The following is a 22,343-nucleotide window of genomic DNA, read 5'->3' as shown; positions in this document are numbered from 1 at the left end:
ACTTCACTACAGCAAAGCCATTTCAAGTGTAGGTGGAGCTAGGAACAGCCCCTTCCCAATCATCTTGCCACCTAACTCCACCTTTATGTTTTTTTCTAATACACAAATCTAAGGAGAATGTAGTCTGGAAGACCCAGCAAATACCAGCAGCAGAGCCATTCAGTCATGTGACCCCAGATACTGACAGAAGGCACAGGTGGTTGGGACAAGGAAATGCCAACTTTCTAAAAGTTGCATTATTGGAATTTCAACTTGAAAAGTGACTCTACCCTTAAAAAAGATTTTAAATGACAAAATCATTTGAGTGTAAACAACATATCCGGACCTACACCCCTTCACAGGTTATCACTTTTATAATATCATAAGGTAAACAAGTAATTGTCAATGAGAGAGATAGTCTTCACAACGATGAAAAAACTACTTTAGTAGTTTTTCACTGCCAGGACATGTAAAACGTTAGCTAGACACCTCCTATTTTTTATGAAATGCACCCTGCCCTTTGAGTCTTTAGGGCCTAGCTTAGAGGTGACTTATAATTGTTAAAAAGAAAGGTTTAGGCCTGGCAAAAGGTTTACTTTACCAGGTCAAAAAGGCGGTTTATAGCTGCACTACAGGCTACAGTGAGAGACCTGATACATGTATAAAAAGATACTTTAGTGGGTTTTATCTAACTGAACAATAAATAAATAATTTTGATTTCAAATTTCAATTTCACTTCCTTTAGTGGGTGATACAAAGAGTGTTGGAGGCCCTCTGGTAGCATTTAATTTACAGGCCCTGGATATAGGTAGTATCATTTATTAGGGACTTACAAGTAAATTAAATGTGATTAGGTGTTGTCCAATTTTACCATGTTTGAAGGAAAGATGCACATGCACTTTAGCACTGGAAAAAGGAGAGGATTAAGGCAAAATGTTTCGAAGAATGTCACACAAACTATGTCAGGTCTAACACCTACCATAGCCTAATCAGTGAAAATCTTTGGCTACAGAAAATAGCTAAGGAGCAGACGCAATTTAAGTTTAGGAACCAGGAAATTCAACTTTCATTCAGCTGAATATTATTCATTTTCTGGTGCATACTCAGGGACTTATTTGCAAGCCCTGTGCTCCACCGTATTGTCACTTTTTGGTTATGTTCCGGTGGTGTATGGGGCTTAGCCACATCGACATGGCCACGTAAAGCCACCCTGTTTGGCTTACCATGACCTTTTAGCTGTGGAGTGAGGCAACGCAGCACAAGTCGCTGCGTTGCCTCACACTGCATCGGGGAGGCATGCCATGGGAGTTGCAGTGGGTATTACCATGCAATGACCATATGTTGGCGTAAATCTGGGTATGCATTAAAACCATGTACTTTCCCAGTGGTGGTGTAATGAGTAGTAATAACAGGATTTCTCCTAGTTTTTGCTCTTTCCATGTGCACTGCACTCTTCAGCACACATCGAAAAAGGAAAACACCTCAAATTAATGTGTCTGTGCATGAAGGTGTCCGTCCCTGCACAAAAACAATCATGCCAAAAACACATACACCCTTGTACCATGGTGCAAGAGTGACTGTGTTGGTGCACGACTGCTAATTGTGCGCCAGTGCTGGCTGAAAGGACAGCAATGCACCATATCTTGTAAATACTGTGAATTCCTGCCCTCTTGAAGTGGCGTAGGGCAGCGCAGCAAATTGAATTGCTGTGCTGCCCTTCGCCAATACTTTGTAAATTTCCTCCTCAACACTTTGGCAAGCTCTTCCCAGAGAACCTGGGTGTCAAGAAAATGTCCTTTCATTCTTTCATTCGGTACAAAACTGAAAACTTTTCTTTTCATTCAATAAGTGAAAATCTAACTCATGTATCAGCACCTTCAACCCATACCTAATCTGTCAGTATCCATATGGTTCTAATAGCTTATTTTCCCCATGCGCTTCCGTTTCTAGATCACTCAGCATCTTGTTACCCGTTTCTTAACTTCTTCATGGCTACCCTTCTCTCCTACTTTGTCAATTGCAGCTCTTCATTGCTTTGCAAAAAGAATTCTGCTTCTCTGCAGTTGTATTTATGGAAAGCACAATAGCACTCTTGTTTGGTGGGAATGAAACTACCGAAGAAATCAAAATGAATCACATAAATAAACAGTTGATCATTTCAGAAGGTACTTCAGATCACAGCGACTCCTGCTGCAATACAGTGGTGTAGATGTAAGGGAAGATGAAAGTATGTAATTCATGTCAGCAATAGGGACAGAAAACAAACAAAACTGCAGTTCTACCTACTTCGCTCTGGTGTAGTATAATAGGGGGTTGTACCTGTAAAAAGCACAAAATAACAGGTTTACGTTTAAAATGATCACAAGTCATCATTTAGCGTGTTCATGTTTATTAATCCTCTCCCAGGACTTGCCAACCCCTCTCTCGGAATACTGGCTCTAAATACAGTGCACTCCAGCCATGGGTCAGCCTATCTACTGCTCCCAAAGGCTTTCAACTACTGCCATGTGCTCCACCTGAGAACTCAAACTGATAGGCTGCAACTTGACCTTAAATAGAAAAAGGCAAAGTAGACCGTTACATCTTCTTTCCCATTAAAGGTGTTCTGATGTTTACATGAACTTTAAGTGGTCGTGTTATGTCACTGCATCTGCGACGTGGGGTTTGTGGTACATTTGAGGGAAAGATTGCTGTGGGTGAAAGCATATCAGGTTCTCTCCAGAGAATCTTCATAATGCAGAGTTTATGCATGATACTTTGCGACTTTTCCTTATCAGCATGCTTTTTTTTCGAAGGAGGATCAAAAGGACCCTCAAGGCAAAGAGGAGCTGTCCTGCCTCTGAGACAGCAGTGACCTGACATTTTCATTAGTTTTAGCGGGTATACACTTCCCCTGAGAATTGGCAGTGAGGGGCCATAAAATTCCATAAAATTCCATTGGGATTGAGAACCCCTGCCCTGCTTTAAAGAGTAAGCGTGAGAGCTCTGACAAAAACTTGTGGAACTTCTGCCCCGCCAACCTGCAGTCCTAGTGTCCCGTTGGAAGAGGGGGGACTGAGAGGTTTCTGATGGCAGTCTCAGCAGGCTTCACCGGCAGAAACCTGTGACTTGGCATCCGCCTGCATCTGACGGCCAGGTCAGAGCAGTGAATTCCCACTCTGTTTATGGTGGGACAACTGTGGGTGGTTGATCTGCATGGGATCTCCACGTAAGTGGACTTGAGAAAGAGCGGAGAAAAAGGTCCCTTGTGCACAGATGGAATATTTCTTGTGTATCAGGCACATTTCAATTTCAGCTTTGCAGAACATATGTCTGCTGCAGCAACTGATGCACTGTGGGCAAACAAAACCCTGATAGGCCAGTAACAATCCCTAAATATGGCAGCAGGTGCTTCACTGAGGGCATGGGGTTGAGGTGAGGGCCTCCAGTGATCGGGCGCACTAGCTGCCACCCCACCCGCTGCACTCTAGTCAATAAGTCTTCTCCTCAGAGCATACTTTGTTTAGAACTTTCTGCTCCTGCTTATTATGGAATTTAAAAAAGGAATTATGAGTCGCAATAAGACATTGCCATTGCCACTCACTCATTCTTTCTGTTTAATATGTTTTGTTTTATGCACCACTTTTATACAGAATGATATAAAAAAGGAAACAGACATCGCAACACAAATGGGCGAAAAAGAAATTTGAGAGAATTCCCTGCATGAAAGCAAATCATGCACTTTCTTAACTTGGTTTCAGACCACTTCGTACTTTTACACAATGCCTATTATTTCACTTTAATTTTCTGTTGAAAAATAGGACACAAATGTTAAAGTTAATGGCTCTTTTTCCAACCCTTTTAATTTCAAACTTGATACGCGAAAAGGATGCCTATAGTCCCTTCTCCTGTTTCTCCTAATGATAGAACCACTCCTCACTTCCTTAAGATGAAACAATCCTTGGGATCCATTTTCCCTCTGGAGTTATAAAAGGTGGTGCCTTGGTCTGTGAATACTTCATTCTTACCTGGAGGATGGTAGAGTATATGGAGTTGTTGGGAGTGGTTATCTGAGAATTTTACGGAAATCCGTAGGTATTCACAAGAATCCTGGGGTTCGGAGTGAAATTTCGAGATGGTGATGTCTGATCGATGTACGCAGGTGATGCCTCCGCCCTTTTTTTTAGGTCTGTCTTGTCTTATGATGTTGTAATTTGGGGGTATTGGAAGATCTAGGCATGAAGAGGATGATTCAATGAGCCAAGTTTCCGAGAGGATGGTTATGCCCATTTTTAGGTTTAGAATGAGGTCAGCCATGTCAGGGTATACAACGGTTACCACGCATTTTTTACAACGCGGTACCGTTACCACGCTACTTTTACCACGCAGGTCGTTACAACGAAATGCGCTGGGGGGCGCTCCAGGATAGTAAATACTTTAATTTACTATCCAACTCCTTTCCCTAGAGTCCACGGGGACTGGAGTTGGAATAGTAAATTAAATAATTTACTATCCAGCGCCCCTCCACGCAAGTCGTTGTAACGACTTGCGTGGTAAAAGTAGCGTAGTAACGGTACGCGTTGTAAAAGTGCACGTGGTACCGTCATACATCCCCATGTCAGAGGCGTGTTTTTAGGACTGAGCAGCAGATGAGTAGGAGGGAGGAGATCTTGTGTGAGGCATTCTCTGAAGAAGGCTCGTGGTTTTCGGAGGTAGTGGTTATTGTTTGAAGGTTATTTGGGTTTATCATTCAGTGATTCAGTTGGGATGTTCTGTTTGGGTTCATGGGGACTGGGAGAATAGAAAACTCTTCCTTATTAGTTTCTCCCGATAATAAATATATATAACTGGTGTCTGCCTTTGTGTGAGTGTATCCTTGTCCTTCCCCACACATCTGGTGCTGGACAGTTCTTTCATCTTCCTTGTCAAGGCTTCAAATTGTCTGAAGGTGACAGGTTCCTCTGTGTGCATGATGCAAAGCCGTTTCAAGTGTAGGTGGAGCGGGGTACAGCCCCTCCTCAATCATCTTGCCACCTAACTCCACCTTTATGTTTTTCTCTAATACACAAATCTAAGGAGAATGAAGTCTGGAAGACCCAGCAACTCCCATCAGCAGAGCCATTCAGTCATGTGACCCAGGATACTGGCAGAAGACACAGGTGGTTGGGACAAGGAAAGGCCGACTTTCTAAAAGTTGTATTATCAGAAATTCAACTTGAAAACTGACTTTATCCTTAAAAAAGATTTTAAATGACAAAGCATTTGAGTGTAAACAACATATCTGGATCCTTTCCTCATCACATGTTATCCTTTTTAAAATATCATAAGGTAAACCAGTGATAGTCAATGAGAGAGATAGGCTTTACAACAATGAAAAAACTACTTTAGTAGTTTTTCACTGCCAGGACTTGTAAAACGTTAGCTAGACACCTACTACTTTTGTAATAAAATGCACCCTGCCCTATGAGTCTGCCGAGGAGGCGGTCTGCAGGATGGCTGCAGGAACTGTGTGCCTTTCGGCCTCACCCGGCCCGCTAGATGGGTGCGGGAGCCCGTGTGAGCCCGCATCCTCCGTAGGCCTATCTGTGAGTCTAGGAGGCCCACGACCTAGTGACGCCTACTGTGGAGGTGAGGAGTTGAGGTGCCTGCCTGTTGCGGCTGCCCTGTGGCTGTGCCTTGTTGAGTGGGGGAAATTTGGCTGTTGATCAGGCGGTGGGGTGGCCTGTTTACTGGTGTGGCTCCCCCCCCACCACTGAGAAGACCTGTGGCCCTATAATGAGGGTACCCCATGCCCTGCTTGACCCTTGGATACGATTACGTACTGAGGCGGTCCGGCCCGAGGCTGAAGCCCCCTTGGTGCTCCAGTGGGGTGTCGGGGGTACTTCGACTGCCATCTCGGGCAGTGGTGACTCCATCTGTTGCAGCATCCCTCTGGGCGGTTCCATGCCGGACGTGCGCCGGAGCCCATTGTGAGCTCCCGTTCTCCGATGAGGCTGCAGATAGGCTCTCTCCCTCGTCCTCGCGCCCAAACTGGTTTCTCCAGGATGAAGGGTTCAAAGAGCAAGTAGGTGCTGAGCTTTGCCTCTAATTCACCAATAACCAAGGCTCAGTATCCTCCTCTCATACCATCTGGGAGGCCGGAAAGGCCACCATTCGGGGCTTTGCCAAAGGCCAACTCAAATTTACCCAACCGGCACGTGATTCCCAGCTCACACTTTTGAAGGCGCAGGCCACCCAGCTTGAGACACTGCCCCCTGAGGACAGAACCAGGGCTCAGGACAAGAGGCTTTCGTTTTTTAAGAGATGAAATCAGACAGACCTCTCTGGAGGCTGCCAAATTGCTTTTGCGATCTTCTGTAGCCGGCATATATGGCTGGGGAGATAAAAACGGGAAGCTCCTCCATTGCCAGGCCCCGACCCTATGGCCAATCTATAATACCAGAGGTGATCTACAAAGGCGGTGAAGTCCACCGTGCCCCGATGGCAGTGGCCCAATGCTTCGCTGCTTACTATGCCACTCTCTATTTGGCACGGACACCTAGCCTTTTGCTCCGGGAGCCCCTCCGATGTGAACGGTTCCCCCTTCCACGCCTTAGTGAATCTGAGGCGGAGGCGCTGGATCTCCTGATCACCCCGCAGAGGTTCTGGATGTCATATCGTGCATGGCGGCCGGTAAGACACCCAGACCAGACGGGCTCCCCCAGGAGTTTTATGCATCCTACCGGGACACCCTGGTTTAGCTTCTATTGGTGAAGTACCGTGAAGCTGTGGATTGGGGTTCCTTCCATCCAGAGACAGACTTAGCCACCATTGTAGTGATCCCTAAGTCTCAGCCCCCTTCGAACTGCTACTCGTACTACGGTCCCATCTCCCTTATTAACACTGAGCTTAAGATCTTCGCCTCTGTCCTGGCCAACCGCATATTACTGCACTTGGCCAGTCTGGTTCATCCAGACCAATGCGACTTTATGCCTTTCTGAGGGACCAGTCATTGCCTCAGTCGCCTTCAACTTGCCCACGCAATTCGGCACCTGCTGTCCCCCTATTTGTCTCTCCTTCTCATAGACTTTGAGAAGGCCTTTGATTCAGTAGATTGGGGTTACTTGGAACAGATGTTCTTAGGAAGCCCTTTCCGCAACCTGGTGAGGATGAGGCGCAGGTCCTCGTCAATGGAGCTTGCTCCCATCCCTTTCCTATTAGAAGGGGCACGAGGCAGGGGTGCCCCCACTCACCACTTCTATTTGCTTTGGCAATGGACCCCCATGCTTGCCTTATTCGTTCGGACTGCTCTCTCACCGGTCGAAATGGCCCGGCTTTGAGGACAAGCTCGCGCTCTATGTGGAGGATGTGCTGCTCTTTTTGGCGGACCCTGCTCAATCGGGCCTCCTATGCCTCCGGACCTTGGACCTCCTTGAGCGCACCTCGGGTCTACGGTTAAACCTGAACAAGTCTGTTCTGGTTCCCCTTCACCTTTCACGAGATTGCTTAGAAGGCAGTTGACTACCCCTCTTCGCGACAGTCCTTCAAGTACTTAGGGATCTGGGTGGTCCTTCTCCCTGACCTATCCTAGTCACTTAATATGACCCCGCTGGTTAAGCGAGTCAGTGCTGACCTCCTTAAATGGCGAACGCTACCACTGAACACTCTGGGCAGAATAGCTCTATTTAAAATTATGATTTTACCCAGATTTCTATACGTGGTCCAGAATACGCACCTCACTTACTCCAGATCTTGATTTCGTGCGATGGACAGTTTGGCCAACAAGTTTTGATGGGGAGGGCGGAGGCCCAGGTTGGCCCTGGCCCAATGCCGGATCCTGCCCTTTGATGGGGGTTTGGGATGACAAGCCTATATCTTTATCATTTAGCGACTTGGTTCCTTACTGTGCACGGCTGGTTTCATGGTGGCTGGTCCGACGCGACGTACTGTCTGGAACTGCACACCCTATGTTTCTCTAATATCAAGGGGATGCTGTAACGAAACGCTGTTTCCCAAGATCTCCCTGAGGTCACACGCGGAGTACTCTTGCGCCATACTCGCTGGTCGGGCAAATGGACACAGTATACCCCCTTGTGGTGCGGCACCAAATTTCCGGAGGTTGCTTCTCTTTCGGGATTCCGACCCTGGGATCTCATTGGGATTTCCCTACTGGGTGATGTCTGGAGTGGTGCCCATCAACGCTCCTTCCAGGACTTACAGCCCGGTACTCCCTCCACTCTTCTCAGTTCTTTAGATATCTGCAGCTACGCCATGCCCTCCACTCTTATATATCAAAGGGCACTTCCTTACCTGAATATAGCCCACCCGAAGCTCAGGTCATGACTGGCAACCTGGGGAAGGGAGGTTTCTCCCGCATTTATTGCTCTCTTACAAACAACACCCCCAGCTCACTATCTCTACTCAGGGACTAGCGGGAGAGTTTGCTTGGGGTCATGGAGGACGCTGACTAGAGGGAAGCCTTAATAGCTACCAAAACAATTGTGTCAGCAAGTCTTCGGCTAGTCCAAATATACTGCTTACACATTCCCAGTCTTACACCACTGCCCCTCCACCGTGCAGGGCTTCGGTCTAATGCTTCCTGGCCCCGCTACCCTCACCCCCAGGCAGATTTTTATCATATGATATAGCTTTGTCCTGCGATTCATAGGTTTTGAGAATCCATGACCGGAGAGCTCACTGAGGTCCTGGGCTGGGAGGTCCCTCTTGACCCTATGCACGTAATTCAGGGCATAACTGAGAAGATGGATGGCGCCAGGGCTGAGAAGCTCTCTCCTAATACAGTGCAGGTGGTAGCCAAGAGCGACATTGCAGCTCACTGGCTGAACACTACTGCGCCTACGTTGGTGCGCTGGCGCAGGGGAGTGGACTGGTGTGACGCACAGGAACGGCCTCTATATGTGGCCTGAGGTTGTCCCAAGACGTTTCGTCGAATGTGGGGCAAATGGGTCGGAGTGATGGAAGACTAAAGGGAACTTATGTACTGTCCGTAACTGGAGAGGGTATGCCGATATCGTCCTTATGTACGCCTTGTCTTTCACATTTTACTCCTTAATGGTGCTGTTATCTTTGTTGCAACCTAAAATCAATAAAAATTGGTTATAAAAAAAAGCTACTTTAGTGGGTGGCACAAAGAATGCTGCAGGCCCACTGGTAGCATTTCATTTGCAAGCCCTGGTTACAGGTAGTATCATTTAATAGAGAGTTACAAGTAGATGAAATGTGGCCATTAGGTGTTGTCCAATTTTACAATAATTGAAGGCAAGAGCACATGCAGTTTAGCACTGGTTAGCAGAGGTAAAGTGCATAGCGTTGTAAAGCAAAGAGAAATAAAACCAACAAAAAAGGAGTGGTTTAAAGTAAAAAGTTTGAGAGAATGCCACACGGAAGATGTCAAGGCTAACACCAAACATATCCTTATCAGAGATAATCTTTGACCACAAGAAATAGTTAAGGAGCAGAGGCAATTTAAGTTTATTGACCAGGTAATTCAATTTGTATTCAGCTGCATCTTAATCATTTTCTAGAGCAGACTCTGGGGCTTATTGACATGCCCTGTGCGACCTAAAGTCACCTTGTGTAGCTTTTCATGGCCTTGTAGATGTGAAGTGAGGCAACCCAGCACAAGTTGCCACATTGCCTCACTTTGCATCTGGGAGTTATGACATGGGTGTTGCAGTGGGTGTTCCCATGGAATAGCCATAGGTTTTGACACATTCCCGGATTTACAACATGATGTAAATCTGGGAATGCATTAAAATCATGAGCCTCCCAAAGAGAGGTATGAGGAGTTATAACATAACTTCTCATCGTTTTATTTCCTGTGTACATGTGCACTGCATTCTTCAGCACACATGGAAAGAGGAAAACACCTCTAATGATTGTTTTTGTGCATGAAGTGGTCCCTCCCCGCTTAAAAACAATCATGCCAACAAGACATACATCCTTGCACCATAGAGGAAAACTGCCTGGGTTGGTGCACAGCTGCTAATTGAGCGCCGGTGTCTGCTGAAAGGACAGGAATGCACTGTATCTTGTAAATACAGTGCATTCCTGCCCTGTGGAATTTGTGTAAGGCAGCACAGCAAAATTAATTGCTGTGCTACCCTATGCCAATTCTTTGAAATATGCTCAACACTTTGGCAAGCTCTTCCCGTAGAACAAGGGTGTCAAGAAACTTTCTTTTACTTCTTTAATTTAGTAGGAAACTGAAAACTTTACTTTTCACTCAATACTTGATAACCTAACTCATGTATCAGCACCTCCAATACCTAATGTGTCTGTATCTATATGGTCCTCATACCTTATGTTCCCTATTCCCTTCAGTTTCTAGCTCACTCAGCAGCCCATTCCCCGTTTCTGAACTCCTTTATGGCTACCCTTCTCTCATCCTTTGTCAATTGCAGCCCTTCATTGCTCTGCAAAGATAGTTCTGCTTCTCTGCAGTTGTTTTTATGTAGAGCACAATACCACCCATAACTTGCCAAACCTCAGCAATGTCAGATACGTATTTTAGGGCTAATTGGCAGTTTAGAGGGAGACAGGAGATCTAATTGAGGTATTTTCTAAAGAAGATTCATGATTTTCGGAGGTACGGGTAATTGTTTGAAGTTTATTCAGGTTCATCATTCTGTGATTCAGTTGGGATGTTCTGTTTGGGTTGATGGGGACAGCGAGAATAGAACATTCTTCCTTATTTGTGAAGTGGCAAGTAGGAGTTTTGTTGAAAGGTAGTAAGGTTTGGATTTCAAAGATGGTTAGATAGTTGAGGAGTTTGACTGTTTGTAAATGTCGATTAGTCGGAGGCAGTGGGATGGTATTTATCACGTTGTTGGCTCCAGCTAGAGAGTTTTGAAGATGATTGAGTTTAGGGAGAGAGAGTTTTCTGCGAGTTGTAAGAAGTTTTTGATTTCTAGGATAAAGTTTTGCAGGTTCTGGGAAGTGAGGTTAGTATGGGTTTTGAGTGAGTCTAGTTCAGATTGGTAAGAGGGGGGAGGTAGGACTGGCGAGCAGAGCGGGATGGGGATAGTATTGCTGGGGTGTTCGATGACTATGATGGCAGTGTGTTAGGTTTGAGTGGCTAGGACAGAGGTAGTCGAGAGTGAGTGGGATATGCATGGGTTGGGGGCTTTTTTACGATTCGCTAGAGTTCACTTGTCGGTGTGAATTTCTCCGGTGGACGGAAAAGGGTTGTGGAGGGGGGAGAGAGTTATGGAAATAGGGGTGGTGGTGGAATGTGGAAATGAGGAGAGTTGGAGATTAGGTATTAAGGGAGGAGCGTTGTTGTTGTCGCATATCAGTGGATGCAGGGCTAAAGGGCCTTTCTGCCTGTTGAATATCACAGGATGGAGCATTATGCAGTCTCTTTGCCTGTTCAATATTAGAGGGTGCTGTGTTACAGGGCGGTCCACCAGTTGCATATTAGAAGGTGCAGCGTAACAAGACCTGTCTCCCTGTTGTGAATCAGAGTGCAGAGTTACAGGGTCTGTCTACCTGTTGCGTGTCAGAGGGTGCAGTGTTATGGGGCCTGTCTGCCTGTTACGTGTCAGATGGTACAGCAGTACAGGGTCTGTCTGACTCTTGCATGTCAGAGGGTGCAGTATAACTGGACCTGTCTACTTGTTGCATATCACAGAGTGCAGAGTTACATATTGTTGAATACCAGCAGATGCAAAAGTACATGATCTGTCTACCTCTTGAATCTACGAGTGTAGAGTTATGGCCCTGACTGTCTCTTATATTGAAGGGTGCAGTGCTGCATGGACTCTCTACCCCCATAACAAAAGAGTGCTGTGCGCCTCTCAGTAGTGGGTAATACCAGCAGACTGCAATATGCCTACCTGTGGAAGCCCCCAGAGTGCCCGTAGAAGCTGTAAAGGAAAAAAACAAAATATGAATGTTTACGTATGCGAAAGCCTTATCCACGTTCGAAAACTGTGATGTAGTCATTACTGTTTCTTACGCTTACCGCTGGCCAAATCCCATACTGCAGGCCCCATTGCACACACATACTCTACTGCCACCAACAGCCCATCAACTGCCTGCGGGGACACCACGACCATCAGATGCATCACCAAGATACAGAAAGGGCCTTGCGGGTCCCGAGACAGCGCCAGCAAGAAGGTGCTCTCATCACTGACACTGAATCATAGGTCATTTAACAGCTTCTAAGCAGACATTCATGTTGATGCTTTGTGTAGCAAAACAGATCCAAGACTAATCCACAAATCCAAGCAGCAGAGCCATACAGTTATGTGACACAGGACACTGGCAGAAGGCACAAATGGTTGAGACAAAGAAACACCTGCTTTTTAAAGTGGCATTATTAAAATTCTAAGTTGAAATCTGACTTTACCATTAAAGAGGATTTGAAATGACAGTGCATATGTGCAGAAACAACATAATCTGCTCCCCATCGAAAGTTAACACTTATCAAATTTACCAAGTTAAACCAGTGTTAGTCAATGAAAGACATAGGAATCACAACAGTGAAGAATGATGTAAGGAGTTTTTCACTAACAGGACATGTAAAGCGCTAGTAGACACATCCTACTTTTTTGATACAATGCACCCTGTCCTATGAGTCTTTAGGGCCTAGCTTCGGGGTGACTTATAATTATTAAAAAGAAAGGTTTACGCCTGGCAAAATGGTTACTTTGCCAGGTCGAAAAGGCAGTTTATAGGTGCACTACAGGCTACAGTGACATACCTGAGACATGCAAAAAAAGCTACTTTAGTGGATGGCACACAGAGTGTTGAAGGCCCACTGGTAGCAGTTAAATTGCAGGCCGTGGATACAGGTAGCATCATTTAATAGAGACTTACAAGTAAATTAAATGTGACTATTAGGTGTTTTCCAATTTTACCATGTTTGAAGGAGAGAGCACATGCACTTTGGCACTGGTTAGCAGTGATAAAGTGCACAGAGTTAGAAAGCCAACAGAAATAAAAACAATACAAAGGAGGGGTTTAAAGCAAAAAGTTTGAGCGAATGCCACACGGAAGATGTCAGGTCTAACACCAACCATAGCCTTATCAGTAATAATCTTTTGCCACGGGAAATAGCTAAGGAGCAGAGGCAATTTAACTTCATGAACCAGGAAATTACATTTTCATTCAGCTGCATCTTAATCATTTTCTGGTGCAGACTCTGGGGCTTATTTGCAAGCCCTGTGCTACACCAGAACATCACTTTTTGTGATGTTCCGGTGGTGCACAAGGCTTAGACATATCTACAAGGCCACATAAAGTCACCTTGCGTGGCTTTTCATGGCCTTGTAGATGTGGAGTGAGGCAACGCATCACAAGTCGCTGCATTGACTCACTTTGCCATTATCACAAATGGGGTTACCCTATAAAGTCAAAAGGACCTGAGTATCAGTCAGTACAGAAATAAAATGGTCCTAGACTGTTGTAGCTGAAGTTCAAAACAGTATCCTACCAGGTGTAGGGGTCAGATGTAGGGTGTAGCCTATTTAGGGGCGTCGACATTTCGACCCTATTGCGTAAGGGTGAGTGTGGTCCTCTCACGCAGCGGGGTCGATAGATGCTGCGCGCTGTCAGGATCTAACGAGCACCAGATCAACCTTCATAGTAAACAGATTCCCGAACGATTTGATTTATACCTCTAGACACCCCCACGCCGCTCCTCCATACAGCTGTGCTGGGAAACATTCCCTTTTCCTGATGGATCTACAGCAGTGGTTCCCAAACTTTTGACTCTTGAGGACCCCCATTGAGTCACCACTGGAAGCCGGGGACCATAGAGAAGCAAATGTAGATTTGGAAATGTTGTATGTTTTTTTATCGGGTTTTAAAATGGCGAACATAGTGTTAACTAATATGCTAGTAGTATAATCAGCTAGGATGAAGTAATGTTATTGTATGCATGGCTATAAGGAGAGGGGTTGGAGAAGATCTACTCCTTTAGGTAGCCAAATCAGAGAATTGTTTTGCTCAGATGAGAAGTACCAGGCTCCTTGTCGGATCAAGAATATTGTTTAGTATTTATCAAAATCCCTACCCCCTTTGTCTTTATTTAATCTGGTTTTTTTTAATGACAGACAAGGGATGTTTTTCCAAATAAAGTCTACAAAGATTCTACCTGGAGTATTAAAGAAGGCGCTAGAGATTCTAACAGGGAGAATGCTAGTAATAAAAACAAACTTTAGGGGTTACCATCATCTTCACCGTTTTAATTTTGATCCACCATGATATGAACTTCTATAAAAAGTAAAACACCATCTATATACGAGGCACCTTTAAAACTCCAGAGGGGAAAGGATTCCTAGGATGTTATTGTTTCATCTTAACCTCATAGCTGCTATTACACATTCCTCCCCAGTGCTGCGCTGTCCATTAGAACTAGTGCTGAATGGACGTTCAATGGTCGTGCGCAGCACTGGGGAGGTAGTGCTGCCGTCGGCCAATGCACCGAGGCAGCACTTAAGGGGTTAAGGAAGTGAGGAGTGGTTCTATCATTAGGAGAAACAGGAGAAGGGACAAAAGGCATCCTTTTTGCGAATCACAATTTAAATTTAAGGGGTTGGAAAGGGAGCCATTAACTTTAACTGATGTTTGAGGATTTGAGTAGAAGGCCATTGCCATTCTGATATAATCTTTGTTTACGGCAAAATTATGGAGGGTTGCTTTCAGAAAGGTCCAAGATAGTCTATCAAGGAATCTCTCATGAAGATAACTTTGCTTTTAGAGTGTTGATCGCAGCACAGAAATTAATTCTAAGGCTTTGGAAAGTAGAACCTTGGTTGAACAAACAGGCCAATCTAGTATCTATGGGAGACCCTTACCATTGGTTAACTTTCCATCAATTTGGGTATATATTGGACTGTTTTGAAGAATTCTATAAAATGAAGTAGGATTATCTTTTTTGCTCTTGCTCTCTTACACTACTTTGATTTGTAAAATAATTTCATTTTGTTGTATGCATGTTGGGTGGCTCTTTTAGTTACTTTGTTATCCCTTTTGAAAAACAAAACATTTTGTTGACGTTCTCAAAGCATACTGTGTCGTTTCTGTACACATTTGTTTGGCAATTCGGGTAACTTATTCTAACATGCTAACAGAAATGAGGTTGTCTTTGATGGAATACATTTGATGGTCCAAACTCAATTAATGTTATTAGCATATTTGTGACCTATTTTTCAACAAAAAGTTAAAGTGGAATAATAGGCATTGTGCAAAAGTACGAACTGATTTGAGACCAAGTTAATGAACTGCATGAATTGATTTCATGGAGGAAATTCTCTCAAATTTCTTTTTTGCCCATTTGTGTTGTGATGTCTGTTTCCTTTATAATATCATTATGTATAGTGGTGGTGCTTCAAACAAAAAACAATAAACAGAAAGAATGAGTGAGTGGCAATGGCAATGTCTTATCGCGACTCATAATTCCTTTCTTACATTCCATAATAAGCAGGAGTATTAAGTACTAAACAGAGTCCGCTCAGAGGAGAAGACTCGACGTATTGACTAGGATTTACTATTCACTGTATCTTGAAGCATATGCTTTTGTTACTCACCAGACTTAGAACATTGATACCCCCCACCCCCGTCCTGAGGAAGACCCGCTGCCAAGGACCACACTCACCCTTACGCAATAGGGTCAAAACGTCAACGCCCCTGAATAGGCACACACCCTACATCTGCCCCTTACAGATGAAGTTGCACTGTGACGAAGAACAGTTTAACTAATGTACTGTAGGCAACTGTGCTTCTAGGGGTAGGCCTGATTTTCAGAAAGGGAGACGATCTCAACCTATGCTGGTTCCCTAATGTTTTAAATATTTGAATTTCCTCAATGTAACGACAATTGCTTCTTCTTTTCCTTTTCTATTCTTTCACATGAGCTCTAAAACATTTCACGTACCTCTTTCTCCCTGATGATATCCGTGTGGATAAAACATTGTACATCGAAATAACTAAAGTGTGTTTCTTTGAAATTACTCAATGTGTGACTGAATACATTTAAGTTACCAGTCTTTTGGAAGCGGCCTTGCTATTTCTTTTTGTGCTTATGATCCTATCTGCCTAAATGACTATACTCATTCAATGAGACTGTTTTGAACTTAAGCTACACCAGTCTAGGACCATTGTTTGATGCACTTTGCGTCTGGAAGGCATGCTATGGGAGTTGCAGTGGATGTTCCCATGGAAAGGCCATAGGTTTTGACACATTCCCAGATTTACAACATGGTGTAAATTTGGGAATGCATTAAAATCATGAGCCTCCCCAGGAGAGGTGCAAGGAGGAGGTATAACATGATTTCCCATCGTGGTTTCCTCTGTTCATGTGCACTGCATTCTGCAGCACACATCAAAAGAGGAAAACACCTCTAATGAATGATTTTGTGCATGAAGGAGTCCGTTCCTGCACAAAAACAATCATGCCAACAACACATACATCCTTGCACCATGGTGCAACAGTGTCTGTGTTGGTGCACAGCTTCTAATTGTGCGCCAGTGCTGGTTGGACGGACAGGAATGCACTGTATCTTGTAAATACAGTCCATTCCTGCCCTTTGGATTCTGCGTAGGGCAGCACAGCAAAATGAATTGGTCTGGTACCCTATGCCAAATCTCTGAAATATGCCCATCAACACTTTGGCAAGCTCTTTCCGTAGAACGTGGGTGTCAAGAAAATTTCCTTTAATTCTTTAATGTAGTAGGAAACTGAAAACCTTTCACTCAATATGTGACAATCTAACACATGTATCAGCACCTCCTACTCATCTCTAATGTGTCTGTATTCATATGGTCCTAATAGCTTATGTTCCCTATGCGCTTCAGTTTCTAGATCACTCAGCCCCCCATTCCCCGTTTCTGTACTCTTTTATGGCTACCCTTCTCTCATCTTTTGTCAATTGCAGCTCTTCATTGCTTTGCAAAGATAGTTCTGCTTCTCTGTAGTTGTTTTTATGTAGAGCACAATCTCACTCACTGACACACTGGTTAGAGGAGGCAGACCCTGATGCAGAGGTCAGACCCGGGACCAGGGTTCAATTCCTGATGCGGCAGGGTCTTGAGCTTAAAATGTCCACAGACTCGATAATTCTCAGCTTGGTGCCTACTCGAATCATGGGTTCACACTCTGCAACTCTGGGCAATAGCTTGCTTAATCTCCACTATGGCCCCCGCGATGGGATGCCTGGTGTTCACCTTGGGGATGCCCAGTAGGGGTTATCTTGCAGGGAAAGCCAGGACGGGTTCCCAAAGCAAGCGCTAAGAGACCTATTGGTGATTTGGCGCTATATAAATCGAAATTAACATAATATAACATAACATAACACTCTTGTCTGGTGAGAATGACACTATAGAAGAAAATAGAATGACTAATAAATAGTTGTACATTTCAGAAGCTGCTTCAGATGATTGTGACTCCTTGTGCAATACAGTGATGTAAACGAAAGGGACGATGAAAGTATGTATTTCATGTCAGCAGTAGGGACAGAAAACAAACAAAACTGCAGTTCTACCTACCGATTGATGGTGTGCTATAAAAGAGGGGTGAACCTGTAAAAAGCACAAAATAACAGGTTTACGATTAATAATTATCACAAGTTGTCAAATAGCATGTTCATGTTTATTAATCCTCTCCCATATCTTGCCAACCCTCAGCACTCTGAGAATACGGAGTCTAAATACAGCTCCAGCCATGGTCAGCCTATCTACCACTCCCAAAGGCTTTTAACTACTGCCATGTGCTCTACCTGAGAACTCAAACTGATAGGCTGCATCTTGACCTTAAATAGAAAAAGGCAAAGTAGACCTTTACATCTTCTTTCCCATTAAAGGCATTCTGATGTTCACATGAATTTTAAGTGGTCGTGTTATATCACTGCTTTTGGGACGTGGGGTTTGTGGTACATTTGAGGGAAAGATTGTTGTGGATGAAAGCATAACTTTTTCTCTCCAGAGAATCTTCATAATGCAGAGTTCATGCATGATACTTTGTGTCTTTTCCTTATCAGTATCCTTTTGCTTCAAAAGAGGATCAAAAGGACCTTTAGGATACAGAGGAGATGTCCTGCCTCTGAGACAGCAATGATCTGACATTTGCATTGGTTTTAGCGGGTATATACTTGTAAATGTAAATGTAGTATACTTGTAAAGCGCACAGCTGCCCCATCTCGGGGAGTCCCGGTGCTGTATAACGCTGTGGAACCCTTCCTGGCTCTCCCTGTGAGATGCCCCTCCTGGGCACCCCCAAGGTGAAACCAGGCATCCCATAGTTGTTGGGGCCGTTGTGGAGATTAAGCAAGCTATTGCCCAGAGTTGCAGCGTGGGATCCAGGATTAGAGTAGGTGCCGAGGAGAGAATTATCGAGTCCGCGGACATTGAGCCCAAGACCCTGCCGCGTTGGGACTTGAACCCTGGTCCCAGGCCTGATCTCTACTTCAGGGTCTTCCACTTCTAACCAGTGAGCCACACTTCTCCACTTCCCCTGCGAATTGGAAGAGAGGGCCCATAAAGTGCCATTGGGATTGAAAACCCCTGCCCTGCGTTAAAGAGTAAGAGCGAGAGCTCTGTCATAAACTTGTGGGACTTCTGCTCCACCAACCTGAAGTCCTAGTGTCCCGTTGGAAGAGGGCGGACTGAGGGGTTTCTGATGGCAGTCTAAGCTGGCTTCACCGGCAGAAACCTGTGACTTGGCAGCCGACTGCACCTGACGGGCAGGGCAGAGCAGTGAATTCCCACTCCGTTTAAGGTGGGACAACTGTGGGTGATGTTTCTGCCTTGGACCTCAACGCTTGAGAAAGATCTGAAAGAAATGTCCCTTGTGCACAGATGGAATATTTCTTGTGCATGAGGCACATATCTTTTCCAGCTTTGGAGAACATATGTCTGCTGCAGCAACGGATGCACTAAGGGCACGCAAATCACTGACAGGCCAGTAACAATCCCTAAATATGGCAGCAGGTGCTACACTGAGGGCATGGGGCTGAGGTGAGGGCCTTCAGTGATCGGGCGCACTAGCAGCCACCCCACCCGCTGCACTCTAGTCAATGCGCCGAGTCTTCTCCTCAGAGCGGACTCTGTTTAGGACTTAATGCTCCTGCTTATTATGGAATGTAAGAAAGGAATTATGAGTCGCAATAAGACATTGCCATTGCCACTTACTCATTCTTTCTGTTTATTTTTTTTTGTTTGAAGCACCACCACTATACAGAATGACATTAAAAAGGAAACAGAAATCACAACACAAATGGGCAAAAAAGAAATTTGAGAGAATTTCCTCCCGGAAATCTTATTCATGCAGTTCATTAACTTGGTCTCAAATCAGTTCGTACTTTTGCACAATGCCTATTATTTCACTTGCTAAGAACATTAATTGAGTTTGGAGCATCAAATGATTTCCATCAAAGACAACCACATTTCTGTTAGCATGTTATAATAAGTTACCAGAATTGCCAAACAAATGTGTACAGAAAAGACACCGTATGCTTTGAGAACATCAGCTCAATGTTTTGTTTTTCAAAAGAGATAACAAAGTAACTAAAAGAACCACCCAACATGCATACAACAAAATGAAATTATTTTACAAATCAAAGTAGTGTAAGAGAGCAAGAGCAAAAAAGATAATCCTACTTCATTTTATAGAATTCTTCAAAACAGTCCAATATATATCCGAACTGATGGAACGTTCACCAAGGGTAAGGGTTCCCGTAGATACTAGATTGGCCTGTTTGTTCAACCAAAGTTCTACTTTCGAAAGCCTTAGAATTTTTATTTTTTTGCTGTTATCAATGCTCTAAAAACAAAGTTATCTTCAGGAGAGATACTTTGATAGACTATCTGGGACCTTTCTGAAAGCAACCCTCCATAATTTTGCCGTAAACGAAGATTATATCAGAATGCCAATGGCCTTCTACTCAAATCCTCAAGCATCAGTTAAAGTTAATGGCTCTCTTTCCAGCCCCTTTCATTTAAATTTTGATACGCAAAAGGATGCCTTTTGTCTCTTCTCCTGTTTCTTCTAATGATAGAGCCACTCCTCACTTCCTTAAGATGAAACAATAACATCCTGGGAATCCCTTTCCCCTCTTTAGTTATAAAAGGTGCCTCGTACACAGATGGGGCCCGATGTAGGTAAATCTAATTTACCACTTCTAAAATACCGAATCCTACCGATTCGGTATTTAAGAAATGGTAAATTAGAGGGGGGGAAATGTAGGTAATTCTGATTTGGTAAATACCGAATCTGTAAGATTCGGTATTTACCGATTCTGTAAATACCGAATCGGTATCCACCATTGATTCCTATGGGCCTTGAAGCCCATAGGAATCAATGTGGAATACCGAATCGGTATTTACCGATTCGGTAATTACCTATTCTTGCAAGGGTGCAGGGGGTGTCACTTTGACACCCTCTAGCACCCCAATTACAGGCTTGTGTGCCATACGGCACACATACATGCCCTATGGGCATGTCTGTGTGTCACATGGCACAGGTGTGCATGCACAGATGTGCATGCACACCTGGATTCGGTATTTTACCACCCAATTGGATTGGGTGGTAAAATACCGATTCTTAAAGTCCTGTGGCACTCTGACATGTGCCAGCTACATCTGCATTTACAGAATTGGTATTTTACCGAGTCAGTATTTACCGATTCGGTAATTTTACCGAATCGGTAAATACAGAATCAGTAAAATACCGATTCTGTAAATGCATGCCCTACATCTGAAAACCCTAATATTGGTCGGAAACGGACAAAATCCGACCGGTATTAGGGCTCCTACATCTGGCCCATGGAGTTTTACTTTTTATAGAAGTTCATATCATGGTGGTACAAAATTAAGACGGTGAAGATGATGGTAACCCCTAAAGTTAGTTTTTATTACTAGCATTCTCCCTGTTAGAGTCTCTAGCGCCTTCTTTAATACTCCAGGTAGAATCTTTGTAGACTTTATTTGGAAAAACATCATTTGTCTGTCATTAAAAAAACCTAGATTAAATAAAGACAAAGGGGTTAGGGATTTTGCTAAATACTAAACAATATTCTTGATCCGACAAGGAGCCTGGTAGTTTTCATCTGAGCAAAACAATTCTCTGCCTTGGCTACCTAATGGAGTAGATCTCCTCCAACCCCTCTCCTTATAGCCATGCCTACAATAACATTAGCTCCTCCTAGCTGATCATACTACTAGCATATTAGTTAACACGATGTTCGCCATTTTAAAACTCGATAAAAAAACATACCACATTTCCAAATCTACAATTGCTTCTCTATGGCACAATAAATTAATATGACTCGTTATTTTACATACCATTACTTCGCAGCTTTTTACTACAAAGTTTTTGCTGAGCAATTATCGTTACTACGCAAGTTTTTAGTTTGCATGCCTTAACATTGCAAGTGTTAATATGTGCAAACTAAAAACTTGCCTAGTAATGAAAACAGACATTTACCCCAACACTACACTTAATACTAAATACAAGTACGCTACCCTACACATATCAAACTCTGAAACACTACCCAAACCCCCAAACACTACACAAACTCAACGGGCCCGATTCACAGAACTAACTTGAGACAAAATCCTAAACTTACTACCATTTTTGTATTCTCAGAAGGCACTTACTCATTTTGCTATTCGCAGAAGGCACTTGCTCATTTCAGTATTCACAGAAGTTAGGAGTCCTAACTTTAGGACTTCTAATGCCTTCAGTGAATACTGAAAGTCTTAAAGTTAGGATTTTTCTCAGTTTAGGAGTGGTAAAGTTTTGACTCCTAACTTTACTACTCCTAAACTGAGAAAAATCCTAACTTTAAGACTATCGGTATTCACAGAATGCATTTAGGAATCCTAAAGTTAGGACTCCTAACTTTAGGACTCCTAAACTGAGAAAAATCCTAACTTTAAGACTTTCGGTATTCCCAGAATGCCAGTCAGTCAGTCAAAGCAAGCTTTATTTGGTTAAAATTTAAAACCATCAAAGCACAGTACCACATAAAATTCATCACATTTAAAAATCATTACATACATAGGATGAAGTTAATTCATAATATACAAATGTACATGTTTCATAAAGACCATTTAAATTAACTTAGCCCATCAAAAAATAGTCCTTGGAGTTCAAATAAATAATTAAAAATAATTGCCATCCATTGAGTATACGTTCTAAAAATCCCTATTAATAGAAAAACAAATGTCATTTTAATAATAGTTTTCCTTGTTCCTAGGGTCACTACATAACCTGAGGTGGGAAATTCATATAGCAATAATTACATCTTATCTCTTCGCCTAATTGCCCCCGTGATGTAACTAGCCACTCCAAAACACACCAGCGGGGACTTCAGTGACTGCAAATGTATCAAGGCTGGCCTGACCTCTTCAAAATTACAGTCCTTTAACAATGGCAATAT

General features: G+C 43.7%; 1 protein-coding gene across 1 annotated transcript in view; it reads right to left on the bottom strand.

The window, feature by feature from the left end:
• The window catches only part of LOC147712229 (scavenger receptor cysteine-rich domain-containing protein DMBT1-like), a 1,653,398-nt gene that overhangs the window by 167,195 nt on the left and 1,463,860 nt on the right, over nt 1-22,343 (bottom strand). The window contains exons 27-29 of the mRNA XM_086919604.1: nt 17,452-17,484; nt 11,796-11,825; nt 2,266-2,298 (exon numbers count right to left, since the gene is read on the bottom strand). Of these exons, the coding sequence (XP_086775730.1) occupies nt 2,266-2,298; nt 11,796-11,825; nt 17,452-17,484 (96 nt within the window). The remainder of the gene's footprint in view (nt 1-2,265; nt 2,299-11,795; nt 11,826-17,451; nt 17,485-22,343) is intronic.

The sequence above is a fragment of the Lissotriton vulgaris genome, chromosome 5 (genome assembly GCF_964263255.1).
Source record: "Lissotriton vulgaris chromosome 5, aLisVul1.2, whole genome shotgun sequence".
In the NCBI taxonomy this organism is placed as follows: Eukaryota; Metazoa; Chordata; class Amphibia; order Caudata; family Salamandridae; genus Lissotriton; species Lissotriton vulgaris.
The sequence above is the reverse complement of the archived record's forward strand: the minus strand, read 5'-3'. Positions and strand labels throughout refer to the sequence as shown.